The sequence below is a fragment of the Anguilla rostrata genome, chromosome 1, assembly GCF_018555375.3.
Source record: "Anguilla rostrata isolate EN2019 chromosome 1, ASM1855537v3, whole genome shotgun sequence".
Taxonomy (NCBI): Eukaryota; Metazoa; Chordata; class Actinopteri; order Anguilliformes; family Anguillidae; genus Anguilla; species Anguilla rostrata.
The window spans coordinates 81,019,517-81,042,242 of NC_057933.1; the positions used below are offsets into that span (position 1 = coordinate 81,019,517).

The 22,726-nt window shown below is 42.2% G+C and overlaps 2 protein-coding genes across 14 annotated transcripts in view; both read left to right on the plus strand.

Annotated features, from left to right (window-relative positions):
• Positions 1–985: 985 nt before the first annotated feature.
• The window catches only part of LOC135237313 (sialic acid-binding Ig-like lectin 11), a 48,995-nt gene continuing 27,254 nt past the window's right edge, over positions 986–22,726 (plus strand). Inside the window, exons 1-5 of one of the 2 annotated variants that reach the window (XR_010324798.1) lie at positions 986–1,364; positions 1,459–1,755; positions 3,145–3,232; positions 4,483–4,552; positions 6,239–6,940. Coding sequence is in view for 1 of the 2 variants with exons in the window: in XM_064304360.1 (XP_064160430.1) it covers positions 1,013–1,364; positions 1,459–1,755; positions 3,145–3,232; positions 4,483–4,552; positions 6,239–6,856 (1,425 nt within the window). In the remaining variant the exon portion in view is untranslated. Of the gene's footprint in view, positions 1,365–1,458; positions 1,756–3,144; positions 3,233–4,482; positions 4,553–6,238; positions 7,111–22,726 lie in introns of those variants that run through there. The other variant, XM_064304360.1, reaches the window with a different exon arrangement.
• Positions 19,584–22,726, plus strand: part of LOC135237169 (myelin-associated glycoprotein-like) — a 30,397-nt gene continuing 27,254 nt past the window's right edge. For 11 of the 12 annotated variants that reach the window (XM_064304011.1, XM_064303993.1, XM_064304004.1 and 8 more), the window contains exons 1-3: positions 19,584–19,685; positions 20,115–20,471; positions 20,818–21,117. In XM_064304011.1, the coding sequence (XP_064160081.1) occupies positions 19,640–19,685; positions 20,115–20,471; positions 20,818–21,117 (703 nt within the window). In that variant the 5' untranslated portion in view covers positions 19,584–19,639. The remainder of the gene's footprint in view (positions 19,686–20,114; positions 20,472–20,817; positions 21,118–22,726) is intronic. The other variant, XM_064304088.1, reaches the window with a different exon arrangement.

Here is a 22,726-nt window from a genome sequence, read left to right on the forward strand (position 1 = left end):
GGCCTGATTCAGAAACTGCACTACAGTCCTGGAGAACCTTCCAAAGAATTATTCTCATGGTCGTTATAATTCAGATTAGAATGCAACAATAGACTCAAATGGAATTTTGAACAAAGTGTTCAAATTAATATCACAGGTAACTTGCTTTGTTTTTTTTGTGCAGTGTGTGTGTGTGTGCCTGAACTATAATACTGAGACATCAGAGTCCTCTAGAACGCCTTAAATTTCAAAATGTATCGTACCTGTCTCAAACATGAAAGGTCTGGCTTTTATGAATGTTTATGAGCACGGGACAGAAACATTTGACAAACTTGGAAAGATTGTACGTCATGGTGGAGTTTAATGTTCTTAGTCCCTTTAAGGTTAAATTAGTGAGTATGCTGGTCGTATACTGTTGATGTTGATATTAGTTTGTGCTGAATTCTGCATGAGTTCCCCAACTTGAGACAGACAGTAATCTGTCCTCATGTCTCCCATGTCTCCCAGGCTCTCCACCCAACCCAAGTTCACTCCCAGAGAGGGTGGAGGTGGATGAGGACTCTGTGAGCTTGAGCTGCTCTGCTGCAGCCCCCTGTCCCAAACTCCCCCCAAATCTGACATGGACCCCCAGGCTGATGACAGTGTGGATCACCTGCAAGAGAATGAGATCAAACAAATCTGTGTCTTCTGTTCTGACCTTCACTGCTTCCCACCTCCACCATAGGCAGAAGATCATCTGCAGGGCACTTTACACCTGCAAAAAACTAGACATCAGGAGACGTCTAAGGCCAGTATGATTCTCAAAGTTCATGTAAGAGAGCTGGATTTGAATGTATTACTAGCTTATTATTTTATAATAACAATAATAATTATAATGATGATAATAATAATGATTATAATAATAAAAAAATAATATACGTTTCTTTTTAGCTTTACACTGCATGGTCAGTATGCTGAATTAAAAAATAATTAAATAAGGACAATTAATGCAATGATATATTAAAAATCAAAAATAGTACATTTACTGGATGTCATGCTTATCTTTAAAAGTATTCTACCATTACATTGCATCAAATGCTATATTACTCGTCACATGCCATATTTTCATCTGCTAGATGCTCCTAAGAACACCTCAGTGTCAGTCAGTCCCTCTGGATCAGTGATAGAGGACAGCTCTGTGACTCTGACCTGCAGCAGTAAAGCCAACCCAGCAGTGCAGAACTACATCTGGTATAAAGTGAATGGGACAGAGATGAACACTGTAGGAACTGGACAGAATCTCACCTTCAATGTGACTGAGTCCAGTGGCAGTGAACAGTACTACTGTGAAGCACAGAATGAACATGGCAAGGAGAACTCAACAACTGTACGGCTGAATGTGATATGTATGTTCAGTGCATCTATTATATAATTTTATAAATCATATTATAGTTATATGTGTGCAGCTGTCATATTAGTAACTGTGGATCCTGTGTTCAGACATGCCTCAGATCTCTGGCTCTGGGAGCTGCAGCAGAACTGCAGCAGAGATCAGCTGCTCCTGTGAGAGCCGTGGGAATCCCTCTCCCAGCATGGAGTGGCGTGAGTCTGGACTGCGGGTCACTAATTCTACTGACAGAGTCATCAGGGAGGAGCAGCTGGGGAACACAGGCCTGAGGAGCTCCCTCACCATGCGCCAATCACAGGGAGACATGCCCACTCTCATCTGCATCAGCACCAACACTCTCGGCTCCTCCAGCCTCCAGCTCCACCTCCCGTCTCCACAGCAACACTCAGGTAAATGGAAGCACATTTCTCTTTTTTACTTTAACATATTTATACCTCATGTGAGTACCATGGTGATTTTCACACTTTCTCGGTTTTATATGCTATTTGCACAAGAGACATTGAATAAACACAATGAGTAAAGTATTAAATATGTCCGTTCTGTATTTTTGGAGAAATATGCGTTTTAAATTTATCGTCCTATTTTCAACCGGTTGAGAAAGTTGTCAACTTGGTGCGTCACGAACACAGGAACCACTCCCCTTTCCATGCCCCGTAAACCCATGGATAACTCAAGACCCATATTTTGCGCTGCTGGCTTACAGGCAAGACAATGCAAATATTTGACTAACGTTAGGTTCACTTAAATTAGAGTGCCTTTTAAGGACTATTAGATTATTTCTGGTTATATTCATTTAGCTAGCTAGCTAACGTTAGCTAGCTAGGTAGTTTGCTTTCACAAGGCAATGTTATCGATAACGTTAGCTAGCTAGTTTGCTTTTATGAGGACCTTATAGTTGTGCTTTTATCTTAACTTGGCTAGCTAGATAGCAAAAATTATAATTGGATATAAGTCAAAGTCCTTACCTTAGCTATCTATCGATACTTCATATACTACTAAGCTAGCTAGCTTGTGAAAAGTCTCCCAATAAGAGCAGGTATCTTGGGGTAGCTATGGTAACGGGTACGGTCTGTCAATCATAGCTAACTGACAGTTCTCATTACCACGCCCAGACGGTTCGGGTGAACTTTTATAGTGGGAAATTTATGCTTAGAAAAATACGTTTTAAAGTACAATGAAATGACTGAATAATAAAATTATGCACATTTGTTTTGTTGTTGCCTAAAGACAACTGGGAAGCGTCACGTTCAACCACCATGTTACTCCTTTAACATATTTATACATCACACACTAATATACAGAGGTGCAGATTTTGATGGTTTTATTTAAGGGTTTGTAAAAGTACTGTTGATGACGCTGTAACTGTGCGAATATGTTTTGTTCTTTTCCTCCTGCAAGTGACATTATTTTTAGGTCGTTGTATTGGTAGGCAGGGGTTCATTTGATATCCCACGCAAAATGTATTTTGTTCCATTTTGTTTTTGGAATACATTAAGCTTTTGAATGGCAGGTTTTAGAATACAACATTTTTTATGTTCCACACAATACCATTCTTCAAATGCATACATGGTTGAATAATTATTTCTGTAATTCATAAGTTCATTCATTTATTAGTGGATATTTACTAAAGTAATAATGCATGTATTATCTTAGAGAGAATGGAAAGAATTCTATAGGCTACATTTTGCAGGCTGTGTCTTCACTGTAATTGGGTAAACATATACATATATTTTTTGAAGTCTGTTTTTCGGTATGTAACTGACATGTCCTTCATGCAGGTTTTGACATTACCGCACTGCTGATTGCTGCAGCTGCCGGTGCTGGTGCCATGATGATGACATGCCTCATAATGCAGCACATTCTAAAGTAAGAGAAACTGGGGCCTATAAAGTCAGTGTCAGTGTAAAGGGAAATTTCACTGTAATTCCATGTTATTGTGTGATATTACTCAACCCCACTGCTGCTGTCATCATTTTTAAACTGAGCTCATGTAGATGTGTCCCTGTCCCACATCCAGAACAGGCCTCTAAAACTCCACGTGTTGCTATGACACAAAGAGTGAATGTGGCAGCTTGGCTCAGAAATTCAGAGGTACTTTCAGGAGAATGGAAATTCACGACCTGAAGAATCAAAATATTGTAACTCGCACTTTTCAAGCCAAACCATATTATCTGTGGACAAATCCATGTAAACAATCGGTATTCTGTATTCTGCAGAAGGGGAGGCAGTTCACACAGCAAGGTGTGTGTTCAGAAGTCCCACAGAGGGGTAGTCCCTCTGAGCACTTCTAACGTTCATATCACATCACATGGTGTTTCAGGTTCAACTTAGCCAATCATCATTTGTTTTATGTTCACTGTTCTCCTAAATAAGGTTAACAGGGTTAACCCCCCCCCCCCCCACACACACACACACACACACATACACACAGACACACACACACACAACAAAGCAAATCAGCAATTATGAACCATGGGCAATATTGATTCATTACTGATCAGTCATGTTAATAAAAAATATGAACATCAATAAAACGTTAACATTTGAACTCCAGCATAGCATTAAAATTTGATGTTCATGGAAAGTTCCCCTTTAACCTTGGGGTGGAATCTATCAAGGATATTTGATTCAATAAGATTGAAGGTCATATATTGGGAAGAAAACTGCAAAAGGGAACGTACTTATGATTTTAGAGGGCGGGGTGGAGGGTGTGTTTGTGAATGATGTGTTGGTAATCCAATCTGTAACTGAAATAACTTTAGAGGGATACGATGACTGTGTTTCTCCTAAAAGCAAACAGATGAGCTCCAACCCTAACCCAATCACAGAGTGTGTTAGTAACAACCAAAAGAACAAAACAAATAGAGATTGGTGGATGCTTTCTGGCTACTTTGGTAACCTGAACCCTAAACCTAACCATCAGCTGAGGGAGGGACGCTACAGACCATTCCTATTTGGTTTGTGCTACTTTGCAAAAGTGCTGCCCCCACATGATGGTGAAATGCAATTTCCAACATATGGACAGTAGAAAAACAGGACTAAATGTTACACTGATCTCTGCAGTGATTATAATGAAAGTCGGGTGTGCATCAGCTGAATCTGTGGGCTATTCCCAGGAAGAAGAGACACAGCCAGCGCTCTGGAAGTAGAATGAAGGACAGCGAAGGGATCATACTGTCAGATGGGGTAAGTCTGAGACAAACACACACACACACACTCTCTCTCTCTCACACACACACACGCACACACGCATACACATACCTACACACACGCGCACACACATATACACACACGTACACATTCATGCGCACACATACACACACCTATACACTTACTTTTTAGAGACATTCACCAGAGATCTTTCTTTCCACGTCTGAAAGCATATTCAGTATTCATAGCGTCTTAGTGGAAATTGAGATGAGGGTACCAATAGTACTGGAATAATTATTAAAACATTAACTAAACAAGGCACCTAATGGTATGTATCTAAAAGTACACAAAGAGCTAGAGCTGATCATCTATAAACCACAGACAGGTTTTATCTTTAACTGATTCTTATGTATAAGAAGCATTTTAAGTGCTTGCCATGGTATTTGCCAGGGAAATGTATGCCTAACAAATTTCTATTGGGGAGCTACACAGTGTTTTAATTCTAATAAGACATACCAAAAATAATTTGATAAAATATCACGAGTAAAATTGTAATATATGTATTGTTATTTGTTTTGTAATGCGTATTATATAAACTTTTTTGGCTACACTTGTTATTACTGTTCCCTTACATATACCTGTCAGCTGAGGGAGAATGACATTTCAAAGATGTATACATTTTTGCTGGGGTTTGCGTATGTTCATTTTCAAACTTTCATCTGAGTGTATTCTTCTGATAACCCACTCAGGATGGGAAACTGGTGGCACAGTCACTGCAGCTGTCTCTGTGCCTCAAACTTTTTCAAGAAAGAGGACAAGTGTAGTTCTCCAGAGCTCTGACAGAGATTGCAGTTTGATAATGTTACTGTACTCCACTCGACCCAGGCTGCTGCACTGGGTGAAAGAGCAAGAGGAAATGCACGAGGGAGAGAAGGAGGAAGGAGGTTTTTGACCGAATATCAAAAGTGTTAAGAAAGAGCAGAAAGAGAAATAACTAAATGTTGTCTCTGTATCCTAGCACAGTCATGTTTCGCCTATTATTTAATGATTAATTATGCAATGATATATTAGATAATAACTGTAACTGATACCTTTATAAGCACAACAAGCAACGAGCACTTTATAACACAGGTAACACATTAACACCATCATTATTTCAGAATAATTATATACAATGCAAAAAAATGTATATGTATAAATAGGAATAATAATAATAATAATAATAATGATAATAATAATAATAAAAGGAACACAAAAAATTGATTTCATACATGGATTAATTAATTAATATTTCAAAGAGCTTTAACTAATTTCTTTAATTTACAGAAAAGATATTTGTTGACCTGTAAAAATGGCAGAATTACTCAGTGTGAATGATATTTAAAATGTTGAAACTTCACGTGCTCATAGCTTCATCATTGGATGAAAATGAAATGTATCACAACAAGGTTTTGTTTTTTACATTCATTATGAATGCAAGAATGATTTAACACTGTGAAACAGGACAGTTTTCTTTTAGTTATGTTTTCATAGGCATTGGGAGACATTATTTTTCTTAACTTTGTGAGTGAAGAATCTTAAAGATGACATCTCTTCCTTCTTCTCTGGCTGTTTCTCAACACAGTTTTTGCAGCTGCCCTGTCATTTTCTTCAAATGGCTGTGTCCCAATGTTGACGTTTCGCAAATTCGCACCTTTCTTTGTCTTTTGACCTCTTGATCAGACGGCCGCTCAAGGTGAGGAATCGATCCACGCCAACAAGACCATGCTGCCGGGCACAGGTGCGGTGGAAAAGGGGGATGAGGGCGCCCTGCACTATGCCACCGTGGATTTCTCCAAACTTCACGGCACGGGTGGGGAACACGGAACGGGCATCGTCCGGGGCACTTCCAAAGGGACGCCCAACTACGCCATGATCCGACACAAATCCAGGGATGAGAGAGAAGGAGGAGAGGAAGAAGGTGGTGGGGCAAAGGAGGAGGTGGGGAAGGAGGGCCAAGCTGAGCTGGGCACAGAGAGGGAGTGGGCCGAGGAGAGGGGCGAGAAGGAGGAGGAGTCTCGGCCGAATCTGAGCCCACAGGCCTCCGTCAACCCTGAGCCCACGGAGAGGGCCACCTACGGGAACATCTGCCCCTCCAGGCCCACTAAGAGGGCACGGCAGGGACTGCAGCAGCCGCCCGGGAACCCTGCTGCAGAGGAGGAGCAGGAGGAGCAGCGCCAGGAGGAGAACTCAGCAGGAGGCCAGGAGGACATGTACGTGGACGCCATGAGCCCCCTGATGGAGGGTAACGGAAAGGGAACAGAGGAGAGTGAGTACGCCGTGGTCAGGAAGCCCAAATAAGTCACCATGGAGATAGGCCAACTCATCACACCACGCTGCACTCTCATAATGCCAAGATATTGCTTTACAGCACGATACATAACGTGCGTAATGTTGCAGTACAGATGTTACATTACAGTGTCATACTGAAGTACAGTAACTTATGGGGTACCAAATGCAACATAAAGCTATTATTTTACCATGCATTTTCTTCTGCATTTAACTGAAATATCCCTATTTCTCTCAGATTTAATGGAAAAAGTCTTACATTTATTGTCTTTAAATTGACAGGTGTAAATATTTAATGTGGTCTCCGAATATGATATAAATGAGCTAAATGTTTTATTAATAAGGGTTTTTTTTATTTTTACATTTTGCTATATCTATAACAATTTAGCTAAATCATTTAATTAATTGTATGAGATATTTAGCTAAAGATTTTGCTTAACGTACAAAACCTTTTGTTAAATGAACAAATATTTAATTAAATTTAAAATAAAACATTTTTTTGCAAAATGAATGTAACATTGACTAAATGTATGAAACATTCAGCTAAATATTTAGCTGAATGTATAACACCCTTTAATGTAAAAAACTTATAGCTAAATATTTAACTAAATGTATAAAACATTTAGCTAAACATACGAGACTTTCAGCTGAATGTATAAAACATGAAATATTTGAAGTATGAAATATTTGCTGACTATTTGAAACATTTATAATGGTATAAAACATTTTGCTAAATGTATGAAACCTTCACAGCCCACCTTACAGTGGTTTACCAAAAGAAACATTCACCTTATTGTGGACAAATTTTAGGAAGTTAATTTTTGTGATGACTAAACATAACTAACTTTGCGTCAAGAGGTTCCCAGATGTGCCTCCGGTCTCTGGCTCTGGGTGTAACGGTGGTGGTGGTGAACCCAATAGCATAGGAAGGCCGCTGGAGACTTGGATGGAGTTGCAAAAAAAATAGCAGAGACTTTAATCAGGAGATTAGTGTACAGAGAACTAAGAGAGCTACTCCAGGAAATACGAAATACTCCAGGCTGTGAATAATGCTCAGAGAGCACCCAATCAGAAGCCAGCACAGAGCAGCAGGCTAATGGGCTCAAGACAGAGTGAGGAGCAAAGCAACTAAGGCAGAATAAGTGTTGTGATTCATTAACTCTCGAATCGCTAACAGGTGAACACACAATCTCATAATCAGAGTGATGGTTATGTCGCCCTCTGGTGACCAGCAGGAGGAGGTGCAGCTTGAATCCTCACATTGGGAGGTGAGTTGTTCCTGTTGGGGCAGTGGGAATCCCAGCATGGAGCAGCCGATACTTGTGTCTGTTTCTTAATGTCTTTCTTCAGGTCATCGCTGGAACATGCAGCAACAATGCCACACTCAGGGTGTGCTCGCATTGGTCAGCACTCCAATAGTAAACAGAGATGAACATTGAACATTGGCATATCCGCCATTTCAAAAACCAGCCTCAGTGCCATTTCACAAGCTTGCCAACTACTGATTTTGATGTTGTTATGCTACACCCTTCCTATGCTGTGGAAACCCCCTACAAATTAGCATTAAAATTTGACTTTCTTGCGCAAACACAACTTCATGTAAATCAACGATCCAGACCCCTCATTCTCTTGATCATTTTGAGGATTGTGTACCTTTTACACTTTTCACTATTTTAGATGAAGATTATAGTTCTCCCTCAGCCACAGAAAGAGAAGGGAGCTAGCCTGGGGGAAAAGTGCTATATAGAGTTAATTCATACATTTCTCTAACTGTGTGGTCACTTCTTGTTTGCTAAATAAAGTATTAAGTTGTTTGTTCATTTTTCTTTTTTGATAAGCCAACTCATTTCAGCATTTAATAAAATGGAGTATGCCTAAGTAGTCTACAGTTTGCTTGCATCCTGTTTGCCTTGCATGTTGTTAAAAGAATAAGACCAACCTGAATCACTTGCTTCAAATAAAAAATTCAAAACGAGCCTGAAAGAGCATTATTAGAGCACCAGTTCAAAGTGAGCACCAGACACATTGGAAATTTCATTATATTATTATTATTTTTTAATACATATATTTATTGCATGAAATGTAAATTCCACCAGATTAACCTTCAAAAAAACAAGGAAAACAACAAAGCAAAATTACAAAATGGTATCCCAGGTGAAGGAATCCTTATCCACCTGGGATCACACCCTATACAGCGAATAAAGGGACTAAACGAGAGTTAGGGTAGGACTGGAGAAAATGGGGTCAAGCACCTTCTAGAATCCACTGGGCAAACAAAGTAGTAGGGCTAGGCAAGAAATTAAAATGAGGTCAAACAAGCATCATCAACTAAATGATCACAATCCAAAAGTACAGAGCAAATTCGAAGATTCTCCCTGGTAAAATGGCAAACCACGACTTTTTAAAAGCGAGTAACCGGAGACAGACGGGCAATCTGATGATGAACCATAGGGAAATCAATCAGACCCTCACACTTTCAGCAGAGACAAAAAAAAAACGGAACACTGATGTCATAACAACACTGTAAAGCCTACATAGCACTGTTATAAACCTGGTGTAACAACTGTTATTACCTTTCAAGACAGCTCTTCAAAGTGTTACCAACTTTTTACTGCGTCCTAACAAATTAGGTTGTGTATCCAGAATCTGTAAGTCCTTCATTTGATTACAGTTTTTTGCGATTGCTTGCACATTTGTTGCGGAATTTGGTTCATTGTGTCAAAAATCTACACACAAGCCAAATAAGACACAACACTTGGAGATAAACATCTCACTTCTACGTCAGAATGAATCTCTGCAGTCAAAATCTAACAATCCTTTTTCAAAATGACATTTTTGCAACAAAATGATACACACATGCACCATTTGAATTACTCTTTCAAAGCAGCAACAACACACTGATGTACTTTATACAAAACACTGCTGTCTTTAGTACTTTGTATACCTTTTTAATTTTCTCATACAGGCTTCTGTGAAAGATTGTTCCAGTACAGTACATCTACTAAAATGTCAATGAACACAAAAATAGAAAGGCTTCAGAAAAATATATATACAGCTTATTTTTTTGCCATTGCAGATTTTTACAAAAACAAAAAAAAAACACAAAGAAAAGTAGAATTACAGTACAGTAATCAATACAATATGTTACTGTAAACTCACAGAAACAAAAATAATTAAATAAATAAAATTACAGTGCAATGGTTAAACAAAAAAATGTATTGTAAGGGATTGTAAGGGATGGGGTGGATGGTTTATGGATTCCGCCTTCTGTTAGGGTCTGGCCACATCACCTTATCCACATCACAAGCAATGTCATCCCTGGCTAGGCAACGGGGAAAATATCACCTTGCGTGCCGTATCCAACCCCACTGACCCCACCTCAATGTCTCTGCATGCCTCTTCCATTGCTTGCCGAAGAGGCAGGCGGGCATGTGGTTGGCGGTCATACACTTTCCAACGCCAAGCCAAAAATAATTCCTCAATCGGATTGAGAAATGGGGAGTAAGGGGGCAAGTATACAATGGTGAAGTTATTGTGGTTGGTAGCGACCAGGAAAACTAACATTATCCCAGATGACAACAAACATGGGCTGCTCTGGTTTGTCCTGTACAACTGCATTATGTAGTGTATCCAGAAATGTGATTATGTGTGCAAAGTCCAGGACTCTCTCTAACAGAAAATGAATACACTGTACCATGAATATGGTGTAACTCAAAACGCAGGACTACAATGTCTACATTTTCACACAAGGATGGGGGTGGGGTGGGGGGTGGGTTGGGTCATACGCATTCAGTCAAAACTACAAGCCACAGGCAAGGCAGGTGCTTGCTGCCTTGCCTGTGGCAGCTACTGAACACCCGCAACCACGACCGGATTTATCACCCCCAGGTTTCAATGACAATGTTACAATACAGCCCATCACAACTGCTCACTCTCAATTCTCGCTACACTGTTGCCTCACTCACCTTCCTCCGGTGCAGAAAGCATGGCATTCTTCACACCCGATACCTACACCGGGGGCGTCGTTGCAACATCCACGCTGCCACTACAACATCAGCACAATCTATCCCATCCATATGGACTATCGATCGCTCTGCAACGACACGAGGAATCAGCACCCGCCTCGCGGATTATTCTGTTTTGCGTTCATTCCCCACAGCCCCTCCAGTAGCCAAACAGTCAATTTGCCATGCCAACTTTGCTCTGCTGAACATTCACTCCATTAACAACAAATTCCCGCTGCTCCATGAACTTATTATTGACAATAAACTGGACTTTCTTTTTTTGTGTGAGACCTGGCAGCAGCCAGGCGTCTTTTTCTCATTAAACCAAACCACGCCCCCAGGTTTTAGCTACTTTTGCAAACCCCGCCCCTCTGGTAGGGGTGGCGGCCTTGCAATCATCTTTAATGTAAAATTCACACCATCTGAAGTTTCCCTCCCAGTTTCTGTTACATCTTTTGAATACATTGCATTTAAATTACACAGTGTCATTATTGTTCTCATCTATCGCCCCCTTAACCAAATCAAATTTTCCTGTCTGAATTAACTGAAACTACTCTCATCTGCCTGTTCCCAGTCTTCCCGTCTACTGCTACTGGGCGACTTCAACATACATGTCGACTCCACTCATTGTACCCTTGCCTCCGACCTCAATGTAGTCTTGGGCTGTTTCAACCTCACTCAACACGTACACTTCCCCACACATTCCAAGGGCCATACTCTTGACCTTGTCTGCTACCAGTCTCAACATCTCAAACCTCACCAGCTCTCAGTTCACTTTGTCTAACCACAGACTGATTAATTTTCTCTTGTCCACCCCTGCCTCTCAGCCCAAACAGCCGTGAACCATCTCCTTCCGGACCACCAACTCCATAAACCCTGCCCACTTTGCTGCTTCAATCACATCTGCCCTACCACTTGACCGCACTGTACATTCCCCTGAAGAGTTCGCAATTCAGCTGTCCACCACACTATCCAGTACCCTCAACTCTTTTGCCCCCTCAAAACTAAGCTGGTCACCTTTGCCACTCCATCCCCTTGGTTTACCCCTGAGCTTGTGCATGAAGCAGACCAGCCGTCACCTAGACGCCTCCACAATAAAACTGGTCTCACTGTCCATGCCCAAGCCCACCAACTCCACATACAGACATACAGAAATGCTCTCATCGCTGCCCAATCCTCTCATTATTCCAACATAATCAAAAACTCCAACGGAAACCCCCGCACCCTCTTCTTGACTGTTAACAAACTTCTCAACCCGCATGAAAATAATACTCCACAATGGCTCCACATCACTCTGCAACTCCTTCCTAGAGTTCTTCCACACCAAAATCACCAATATACATCACACTCTCACCTCATCCACACCCCCTTTAGATGAACCCCTCCCTACTACTGCTGCCACAACTTCTGCCCCCCCAGGTTTTACCTTCACCCGGACTGACTGTGCCTCACTCACCAAACTCATTTTCCCTGCCAGATCCACCACCTGCTCCCTAGATCCCACCCCCACTGCCCTGATTAAAGCCTGCCTCCCTACTCTCTGCCCTTACATCACCAACCTCATTAACCTGTCCCTGACCCCCCCATCTTCAAAACTGCTGCCGTCACCCCAATCCTTAAAAACCCTGGCCTGGACCCAAACACCCTCTCCAACTACCATCCCATCTCCAACCTCCCATTCATGTCCAAGTTATTGCTTCCCAACTGCGTTCTTACATGTCCGACAATAACCTCTTTGACCCCCTTCAGTCTGGCTTCCAACCCCATCACAGCACAGAAACAGTCCTCACCAAAGTTGTAAATGACCTCCTCATATTCTCTGACTCTGGTGCATATAGCATTCTCATCCTCCTGGATCTCTCTGCCGCTTTTGATACAGTTAACCACAACATCCTCCTCACCCGTCTGTCCCACCTAGGCATTACTAGCCAATCTCTCAACTGATTTCACTCATACCTCACAAATCGGTCAGAATTCATATCTATCCATGGTCACACCTCAGATCTTGCCACTGTCACACAGGGTGTCCCACAAGGTTCTGTTCTTGGTCCCCTCCTCTTCATCATCTATATGCTTCCCCTTGGCCCCATCCTCCACAGCGTTGGTCTCAATTTCCATTTCTATTCAGATGACACCCAAATCTCTATCAGCTCTACGTTCACTAATCAGCCACCCACTGCCATCATTGAAAACTAACACACGTCAAATCCTGGATGCAACACAATTTTCTCAAACTCATCTGTGAAAAACTGAAATCATTCTCATCGGACCAAAATCCCAACTCACAAAACTAAACTTCTCTCTCACCAATGACAGTACCCCAGTCTCCACCTCTCCCCTGGTCCGCAACTGACTGGTGTCATACTCGACCCATCCCTCTCATTTGAAAATCACATCAATAACACTGTCAAGGTTTTATTTTTCTATCTACGCAATATCTCCCGACTTAAACCCTCCCTCACCCATCCCGATTCAGAAAAACTCATCCATGCATTCATATCTAGCAGATTGGACTACTGTACCGCTCTCCTCACTGGTCTTCCCTCCCGCCTCCTACGCAAACTGCAACTGGTTCAGAACTCAGCTGCAAGAATACTCTCCCGCACATCCTCCCGGTCTCACATCACCCCTGTCTTGAAAGATTTGCACTGGCTCCCAATCACATCACGCATCACATTCAAACTCCTCCTCCTAGTCTATAAATCCCTAAATGGCCTCTCACCCATATACCTCTCTGACCTCCTGCTCCCCTACCTGCCACCCAGATAGTTACGTTCATCCACTGCCGGCCTCCTCACCACCTTCCCCTCTCAGCTCCGTTCTGTTGGCGACCGCACCTTCTCAGCTTCCGCCCCCAAACTCTGGAATGCCCTCCCCCCTGACATCTGTACCTCAGACTGACTCACCTCCTTCAAATCACGCCTTAAAACCCACCTCTTTTTCCTAGCCTTCCCTTGATGTCTGTCTTCCCCCTCTGTCCATCACACCCCCTCCTACCACCACTGCACCAGTGGTCCCACTGCATTTTCTGTATTATATGTGTTTTTATTGTACCTTTTTTTTATTTTTTTATTTTTTTGATAATTATGCTTGTATTGCCTGTGCTGTAAAATGTCTTTGAGTCCGTGAAAAGCGCTATATAAAATAAATGTATTATCATTATTATTAATGTGCAGAGTACTGGGTCAAAACAACAAAAATGATGTGACTGTCCAAATACTAATGGACTGCACAGTTTGTGGAATTAAGTATAAAAGAGAGGTTCATGAGTGAAGTTCATGTAAATCTTCACCCCTTTATTAGGTTACACTTCATGCAATAAAAGTGTTTCCTCAAACAAAGTTATAGTCAACTGTTTATCGTTTGAAAATAAATTGTCCAAACTAAGTTGGAGATGAAGGGGTGTAAATGCAATTTTGTTGTAGTGTGTTTGTTTGTAAGATGCATGTGTGTGTGTGTATGCACGCGTGTGTACATGCATGTATGTCCATTAACCTGTCTGTGTGTATTCATGTGCCATGTTTGTTTGTGTACTTGTGCATTTGTGTGTGCCCATGTGCATGTGGTTGTGTATATCTGTGCATAGATGCATGTGTACTAGTCACTGTTTGCGTGTTAATGTGTGTGTGTGTGTATGTGTGTGTTAATGTGTGTGTATGTGTGTGTTTGTGTTAATGTGTGTGCATGTGTGTCTATATGTGTGTGTGTGTATATGCGTGAGTGTGTGTAAATGTGTGTGCGTGTGTATGTATGTGTGTGTGTTAATGTGTGTGCATGTGTGTGTGTTAATGTGTGTACATGAGTGTGTGTGTTAATGTGTGTGTTTGTGTGTGTGTGGTCATATGTGTGCATGTGTGTGTGTGTGTGTGTGTGTGTGTGTGTTAATGTGTGTGTTTGTGTGTCTGTATGTGCTTTAAGAGTAAAAGCCACTTACAAGCCACACTAGAAATATCAAGGGGGTGGGGTGGGTGGTTTACTTACTTCCTTAGATCTACTCACTACTATTTTAAGGCCAGCACAATGCTTCTAATTGTGGGGGGGTCTGGGGCGGGGCGGTGACGCCTGCAGGGTGGACGGGAACATCTCCACTCGCAGTTTCCATTTATGCAGGCGACGAGCTGAAGTGACCCAAAGATCTGGAGCTCACTGCGGAGACAGCCAGCTGGAGATATCAGACCTCCAAGAACACCACAGGTATGGCTCGCTTCCTCCCTCTGCACTTCCCCCCTGCGAAAGGGAACCCGTAGCGTGGCCGCTTTTGGGAAAAAACGGGCTTGCTGGCGCTCAAGGTCATGGGTAGCTTCAGTGGGGGGCGCTGACTTGTTGAGTGATGTATTCGAACCTGAAAAGGGATACGTTGCACGTACAAATGTTATGCTTGTGAGTCACTCCACATAAGCGATATCTGCTAAATGTAAATGGCTTGCTTTCTGGGTAAAAAAAAGTAAAAGGCAATTTCAGTAAAAAGGCAGCACACAGGTAGACAAAAACTGATACAAAATGAACAAACCTGTCACAAAACACTGCTGAAAATTATTGATCTTTCATAGCTAAATAATCCAGAATTGAAATGATTACTTTTTCCATTCGCACAGTAAAATATTCAGTGCTAAACTGCAGTTCACACATTTGAGACCACACTGCATTAAAAAAAAACATGCAGTCAGCATCATACTCATAAATGTGTTACAGGGAACTGCCAAAATAAACTGCCTGCTCACATCCTACATCAATGCTCGTAGTCAGCTCATGCTCGTCTGTTTTCACCTCGCTTCTCCGACCAATGCAGGACATCGCAGTCGAGGGGTATACACCTTCAACCGCGGTTGCCCCTGGTTACCCTCAGGTTCTTTTGACAACATCACCTAAACCATTGTTCCTGGTGGAAACGTCAGCATGTTCAGCAGACTTAGTCACTGAAACACCCTGCTAAAAACAAGTGCTCCTCAAAAAGGGAACTCTGAGCAGAGCGTGGAACACGCTCGGTATTTAAATTTAATGATTGACATCTGGAATACGGCAACCTGTGCAGAAGCACTCTGGAGTGCACGTGACCCCGAGGTCTGATCCTCACAGAGTAGTACTCGTATGGGCGTCTTATCCAGACTCGTGCAACAAAGGAACACCACAGTGAGATAGTTTCACTTCCTTCGTCATGCACTTCCCCCACAAAAGGAACCAGTAGCCTGCATTCGATTTTGAAATGGCCGCACCAAGTTCACGGTTCAATCTAGATGGACGCTCACTCTGAATTAATAGTGTTTCCAAACCTGTGCAGATATCACTTCTTTCAAGTCACTTGTCCCTGTTTCCAGCGTTTTATCTATACCATTATTACATGTCTTTGCAAACTTTCCAGATGAGCAAAAATCTAAAATCAAAACCCTATATTGATGAGAGTAAAAATCTAAAAACCGTGTAAGAACGGTTGTGGATTATGTCTATCCTTGTGTGAATTTGTACAGTCTGATGAGCGTGTACCGTTTAGCAGTTTCGGTTTGCTATATATGTAAAACAGTGGCAGTGACAAAGGGTGCGGTGGCGTAAGTGTAAACGCAACAGAAACGCAGGTGAAATATGGCCAGTGTATTTACTCACTGATTTGACGGCAACCCAACGACCCTTGATTGAGAAAAGAATCAGCAAGCCCGTAGAATTAGAGCTCCCTAGGTCGCAACTTGTGTACCCTGCTGTCCTGCTCCGTTGTCTGTTATTTCGTGGAGATGCACTTTTAGTGTTTGTAAGGTTTATAAGGCATTTTGATAGGCTTATCTGCAGGTGGGAGTCCTCTTTGCTGTTTTTCTAAGCTAGAACCGGAAAACTTGATAGTGGAGAATAGGAGCAGATGCATATGTCCCAGCAGGCTTTGCATATGGGAAAATAACAACAGTGTGAGAGAAATTAGGACGAAATGATGAAATTGCGTAGTTGAAACAATATGTTTTTAGCAGAATGGGCATGTAGGTGAAGGTTGACATGATGACAGACTATAGTGTGGAGTAAATAAAGTGACCATGAGCGAGCTTAGTTTCCTTATGGAACGGTATATATAATAGTCGGTGTAAAATGTCAACTGTTAAAGTGGAGGGTTAAGTAACGTGTGTAATCTATTGCACTGATGTGCTTTTCTCATGTTCAGTACTAGTAGTTATACTTGAGTGAGTCATGATTTTAAATGTAATGTTTTAATGGGGAGTTGCAGAACGTACATACGTAGTAATTGTTTGTATGTGGCTAGATAGAGAACAGGGTGAGGTAACATGAATGTAGAAACGTGGCGTTTGCTGATAAGAAGGTTTTGTACGGTAGCCAAGTGAAGAAATATAGTTAGTAGAGTGGTGGGCAGAGTGGTGAACTGGTGTAACTTTTTAATAAAATGAATACATTTGCCGTCATGAAATGCATATGGGTGGCTGTGAGTGAGTTTTGGTAAAGAAAATATAAAAGCGTAAGAAAACGTTAGTGTAAAAGAGGAAATTATCTGCCTGAGGGCGAGGCGGGATTCAATCCTTCACCCGGAGGTTTACCAGTCTGTGACTTTGTTAGTGCAGCACTATGACATAGCTATGCAATGCGTGAAATGTCATTAGCAAACCTGTCTGTGGTTTTAAAGAAGAACACGGGCCAGTAAGCACAGAAGAGCTCCCGTTGAATCCATATGGCTTTGCAATATTTTAGCCGGTTAATAACTGAACGTGCAGACGGTACGTCATAATGCAGTGTATATGTTCGGTGAACGGCGGGTAGATATGGTGCAAAAGCAATAATTGAGAAGTAGAAGACAATTATTAGTGAGGGTAAAAGCAGGTTAAAGAAACATGTCCCTAGCTGGGCTTGAACCTACAACCCATTGTTCCCCAGACTGTAACCTTACCCACTAGGCCACAGGCAGATTAGCTGTTTAAACTGGAAATGTTTCAGAGTAAAAAGGTATGCGTATTTTGCGTGGATGTGATGCGAGCTTTTGATTGGGTCGTGGGTTGCTTTATTGTGTGGACATGTGAAGTTGTTTATGAAATCTGTCTGTTGAAATGGGGTCAGAATGTACAGAATTTAATGTTTTTATGGGCTGAGTGTCTGTGGCTGTTGTGGTTATTTCTGTGGGGAACCCTGAAAAGTACCAAACTCTCGGTGCTGAATAGGTATGGGGCATGCCCCCGCCAAGGCGTAACTTGGCGGGATGGCATACCTGCCATCCCAATAAAACAAATTAGATTAAATCAAGCCTGTACTTTCATGGACATGTAGGGAAAGCTTTTTCATTAATGAAAAAGTCCTCGGTCCTTAGATATAAATGACCAAATTAAACATTACAGCCATATGAAATGGAGTTGCAAGGACTTTGCTCTTGCTCACATATTCTAGTCAACAATGAAATAATACTCAATTATTTCTTAATACATGTCTTGCCAATATATGCACATACAGCATATACACATACAGTATAATCTGTTGATAAATTCAATATTGTTTGATGCTTTGTACTATATAAAGGATAAAACGCCATTCCTAATAGTAACTGTTAGGCAGGGCCGAAGTGTTGTTACCAAGTCACACTTACAAATAGCTTCAGGAAATGAGCCACACAGGAAGTGCACTCTCCTAGACCAATGAGGTCTGGTGCTTCAGCCATAAGGGAGCAGCTGTAAAAAGAGATTTCATGGGTTTGATTGAACAGGCTGTTCATGGTTTTATCTGTCATGCAACTAATTTTAAAAGATTACATCTTATCACGGCCAATGATTTTGGCTGCTGCTCTGTTCCCGTTCTGAATTTCTACAGTACCTTCATCATGACTGCACCTTTACATCAGGAGAACATGAGTACATTCAGCCTGATCACCCAACAGGACGTAAGCATAGTACCTCTGGTCAAATCCTCCAAAATGACCAACCACACAGTGGTTGTGTGGTTGTGTGAATTTCACCACAGAAACTGAGAATAAATAAGAAAAAGGAAAAAAGAGAAATTAAGATTTCCCTGCACCCCATTCCCCCTACCCTAAATCCCTTCTCCTCAGCTTGTTCTGTTTGAACGATTTAGCCATTTATTTCATTGTATTTATGTCGAGCAGCTTGTTGTCTTATTGTGCAAAATAAAGAAAAAAGCGACACAAAGTCTAATGACACATCTGACAGACCTCAAACCCAGGGCTCTGGCAGAAGAGGATGTCGCGCTGACCACAGCACTGAACTAGCACAGCGGTTATACCGCCACTCTAGTATATGAGCCTGTTCCCCCGTTAGCACGGAAACAGTACGCTTATTGTCAAAACAGTTTTGTGTGCTACGTAGGCAATCATGTCGGTATATTCATGCATTCCTGTGTACGGAATGTTGACAGTACTAATGGACTGCACACTTACCCACAATACAGTGCCCTGGAATACTGAAGATCGAACTCCAGTGTCTCACATGTTGCATTGGAGTTTTCACTGCCACAGAAAATCAGGTACAAAAGAAAGACCTTGCAGGCCTTCCTTACATGCACAAAATATATTTAATTCATGGGCAGCGTGTTCAAATAGCTTTCCAAAATTGCATGTAATTGCATTTTAATTTGCAATATAAAAAGGCAATGACTCAGAATAACAGGATTTAAACAGAACAAATAACATGCAGGTATAATTCTGTCAATCTGTACAATCAGTGAGCCCCACTGCTGCTGGTTGATAAAAGGACTGAAAAGGAGGTTTGCACAACCCATCTGTCTATTGGTTAATTTGCTGATTGTGTTTCTCCTCTCCAAATCAGCTCCACCCAGTGCCTCTGCCCCTCACTAATGCTGAGACATGATTGGAGCAGAGAGATTCATCCTCATTGGCTGTCTGCTGCAAGGTGGGGTTTGGTGTGGGTGGAGTTATAGAATGTTCATTGGTACAATACAGAGGACATAAACTATCAGCCTTTTGCATGGTGATTTGACCAAATAATAACATTAATTTCTTATTGCAAAAAAATAAGAGAAAAGAAAGTTGCTTACTACAAAAATGAATATGTAATTATGTAGGAATATACTGTAGTGTACCCAAAAATCAGTCATGCACATAACTATGTGGTCAGAGCATTTGAAAATATCCATGTGCTTAATGGAAGTATTTATGATACCCATGATGTTTACAGGTATGAGTTATTAGACATCATAATGTTGCATTTATGTTAATCTATTTTTAACATGAACCAGGCTTGTACAGTATAGTGTGATTTTTCAGTGCTGTAGGATCTCCAGTGTAATACTGTGACAGAACTGGTTTGTCTGTGTTGCAGGAGCCTTGGGCAGCGATTGGGCAGTCTGGATGCCTCAGAGTATTGAAGCTCTGATTGGATCCTGTGTCCTGATTCCCTGCAGATTTGAGATCCCATCTGAATATGATTCAGATCTATTACAGGATCCATCTTCAGTTAATGGAAAATGGAAAAAAGATGAAACTATAGTGTTTGATTCCAGCAGCCAATCTGCATCTTCTCTGCATGGAAAGATCACTGGAGACCTGTTGCAGAAAAAATGCACAACAGTCCTGGAGAACCTTCCAATGAATTATCATGGTCGTTATAAATTCAGATTAGAATGCAACAATAGACTCAAATGGAATTTTAAACAAAGTGTTCAAATTAATATCACAGGTAACTTGCTTTGTTTTTTATTTTGTGTGTGTGTCTGCCTGAACTATAATACTGGAGACAACAGAGTCTCTAGAATGCTCAACTTCAAAATGTGTCGTAATTGTCTCAAACATGAAAGGTCTGGCTTTGCAGAATGTTTATAAGGACAGAACAGAAAACATTTGACAAACTTGAAAGGATTGTACGTCATGGTGGTGTCGAATGTTCTTAGTCCCTTTTTAAGGTTGAATTAGTGAGTATGCTGGTAGGACACTGTTGATGTTGATATTAGTTTGTGCTGAATTCTGCATGAGTCTCCAATCCTGAGACAGATAGTAACCCGTCCTCATGTCTCCATGTCTCCCAGCCTCTCCACCCAAACCCAAGTTAACCCCAGAGAGGGTGGAGGTGATGGAGGGGACCTCTGTGAGCTTGAGCTGCTCTGCTGCAGCCCCCTGTCCCAAACTCCCCCCAAATCTGACATGGACCCCCAGGCTGAGTGACAGTGTGGGTCAACTGCAAGAGAATGTGTCTGTGTCTTCTGTTCTGACCTTCACTGCTTCGCACCTCCACCATGGGCAGAATATCACCTGCAGGGCACTTTACAAACTGCAACAAGGAGACACTCAGAAGACAACTGAGGCCAGTCTGACTCTCAGAGTTCTATGTAAGAGAGCTGGATTTGAATGTATTACTCTTAGATTTATGAATCATATTATTAATAATAATAATAATAATAATAATAATAATAATAATACTTTTCATTTTTCACTGCATGGTCAGTATGCTGAATTAACAAAATAGTTCAATAAGGACAATTATGCAAAAATAGTACATTTACCTGATGTCATGCTTATCTTTAAAAGTATTCTACCATTACATTGCATCAAATGCTATATTACTCGTTGTTACGTCCCCTGCCTCTGCTTGCCTGGGTAGTGCAGGTGGAGGTAGTTGCTTAATTACCTAATTGGCTGATTGCCTCCACCTGCCTATGGCCCAATATATAAGCCCAGTAGTATGAGGCAGGGGAGATTTTCTTTTGGGTCTTGTGATTTGTGGAGGTTTTCTTTTGGGGTTTGTGATTTGTGTGGAGAGCTTTTGTTTTGTGAACTTTGTGTGTTTTTGTTTGTTATTTAGATTAATAAATGTCTGGGTTTGTTTTTAGATCAGTTTCTGTCGTGTTTTAGATGCATCTGGACTTTGTTTGTTGCGGCCAGTCGAGCCAGCCGTAACAAAATGGGGGCTCGTCCGGGATCTGCCATCACACTTCCCTGCGGCGGCGAGGAGGCTGCGCGCAGACACAGTTCCCTGCGGCGTCGAGGACGACGCGCGCAGACACACACTTCCCTGCGGCGTCGAGGACGATGTGCGCAGACACACACTTCCCTGCGGCGTCGAGGACGATGCGCGCAGACACACACTTCCCTGCGGCGTCGAGGACGATGTGCGCAGACACACACTTCCCTGCGGCGTCGAGGACGATGCGCGCAGACACACACTTCCCTGCGGCGTCGAGGACGACGCGCGCAGACACACACTTCCCTGCGGCGTCGAGTGCGACGCGCGCAGACACACAGGTCCCTGCGGCGTCGAGTGCGACGCGCGCAGACACACAGGTCCCTGCGGCGTCGAGTGCGACGCGCGCAGACACACAGGTCCCTGCGGCGTCGAGTGCGACGCGCGCAGACACACAGGTCCCTGCGGCGTCGAGGACGACGCGCGCAGACACACAGGTCCCTGCGGCGTCGAGGACGACGCGCGCAGACACACAGGTCCCTGCGGCGTCGAGGACGACGCGCGCAGACACACAGGTCCCTGCGGCGGCGAGGAGGCTGCGCGCAGACACACACTTCCCTACGGTGGCAGATTCCTCTGGACAATTTGTGGACATTTGGTATTTATTTTTTTTGTTTTGTATAGTAATTTGAAGAAAAAAAAAAAAAGACCTTTTAGTTTGTCTTTTTTTTGTCTTAAGGGTGGGGGTGTTACGTCCCCTGCCTCTGCTTGCCTGGGTAGTGCAGGTGGAGGTAGTTGCTTAATTACCTAATTGGCTGATTGCCTCCACCTGCCTATGGCCCAATATATAAGCCCAGTAGTATGAGGCAGGGGAGATTTTCTTTTGGGTCTTGTGATTTGTGGAGGTTTTCTTTTGGGGTTTGTGATTTGTGTGGAGAGCTTTTGTTTTGTGAACTTTGTGTGTTTTTGTTTGTTATTTAGATTAATAAATGTCTGGGTTTGTTTTTAGATCAGTTTCTGTCGTGTTTTAGATGCAT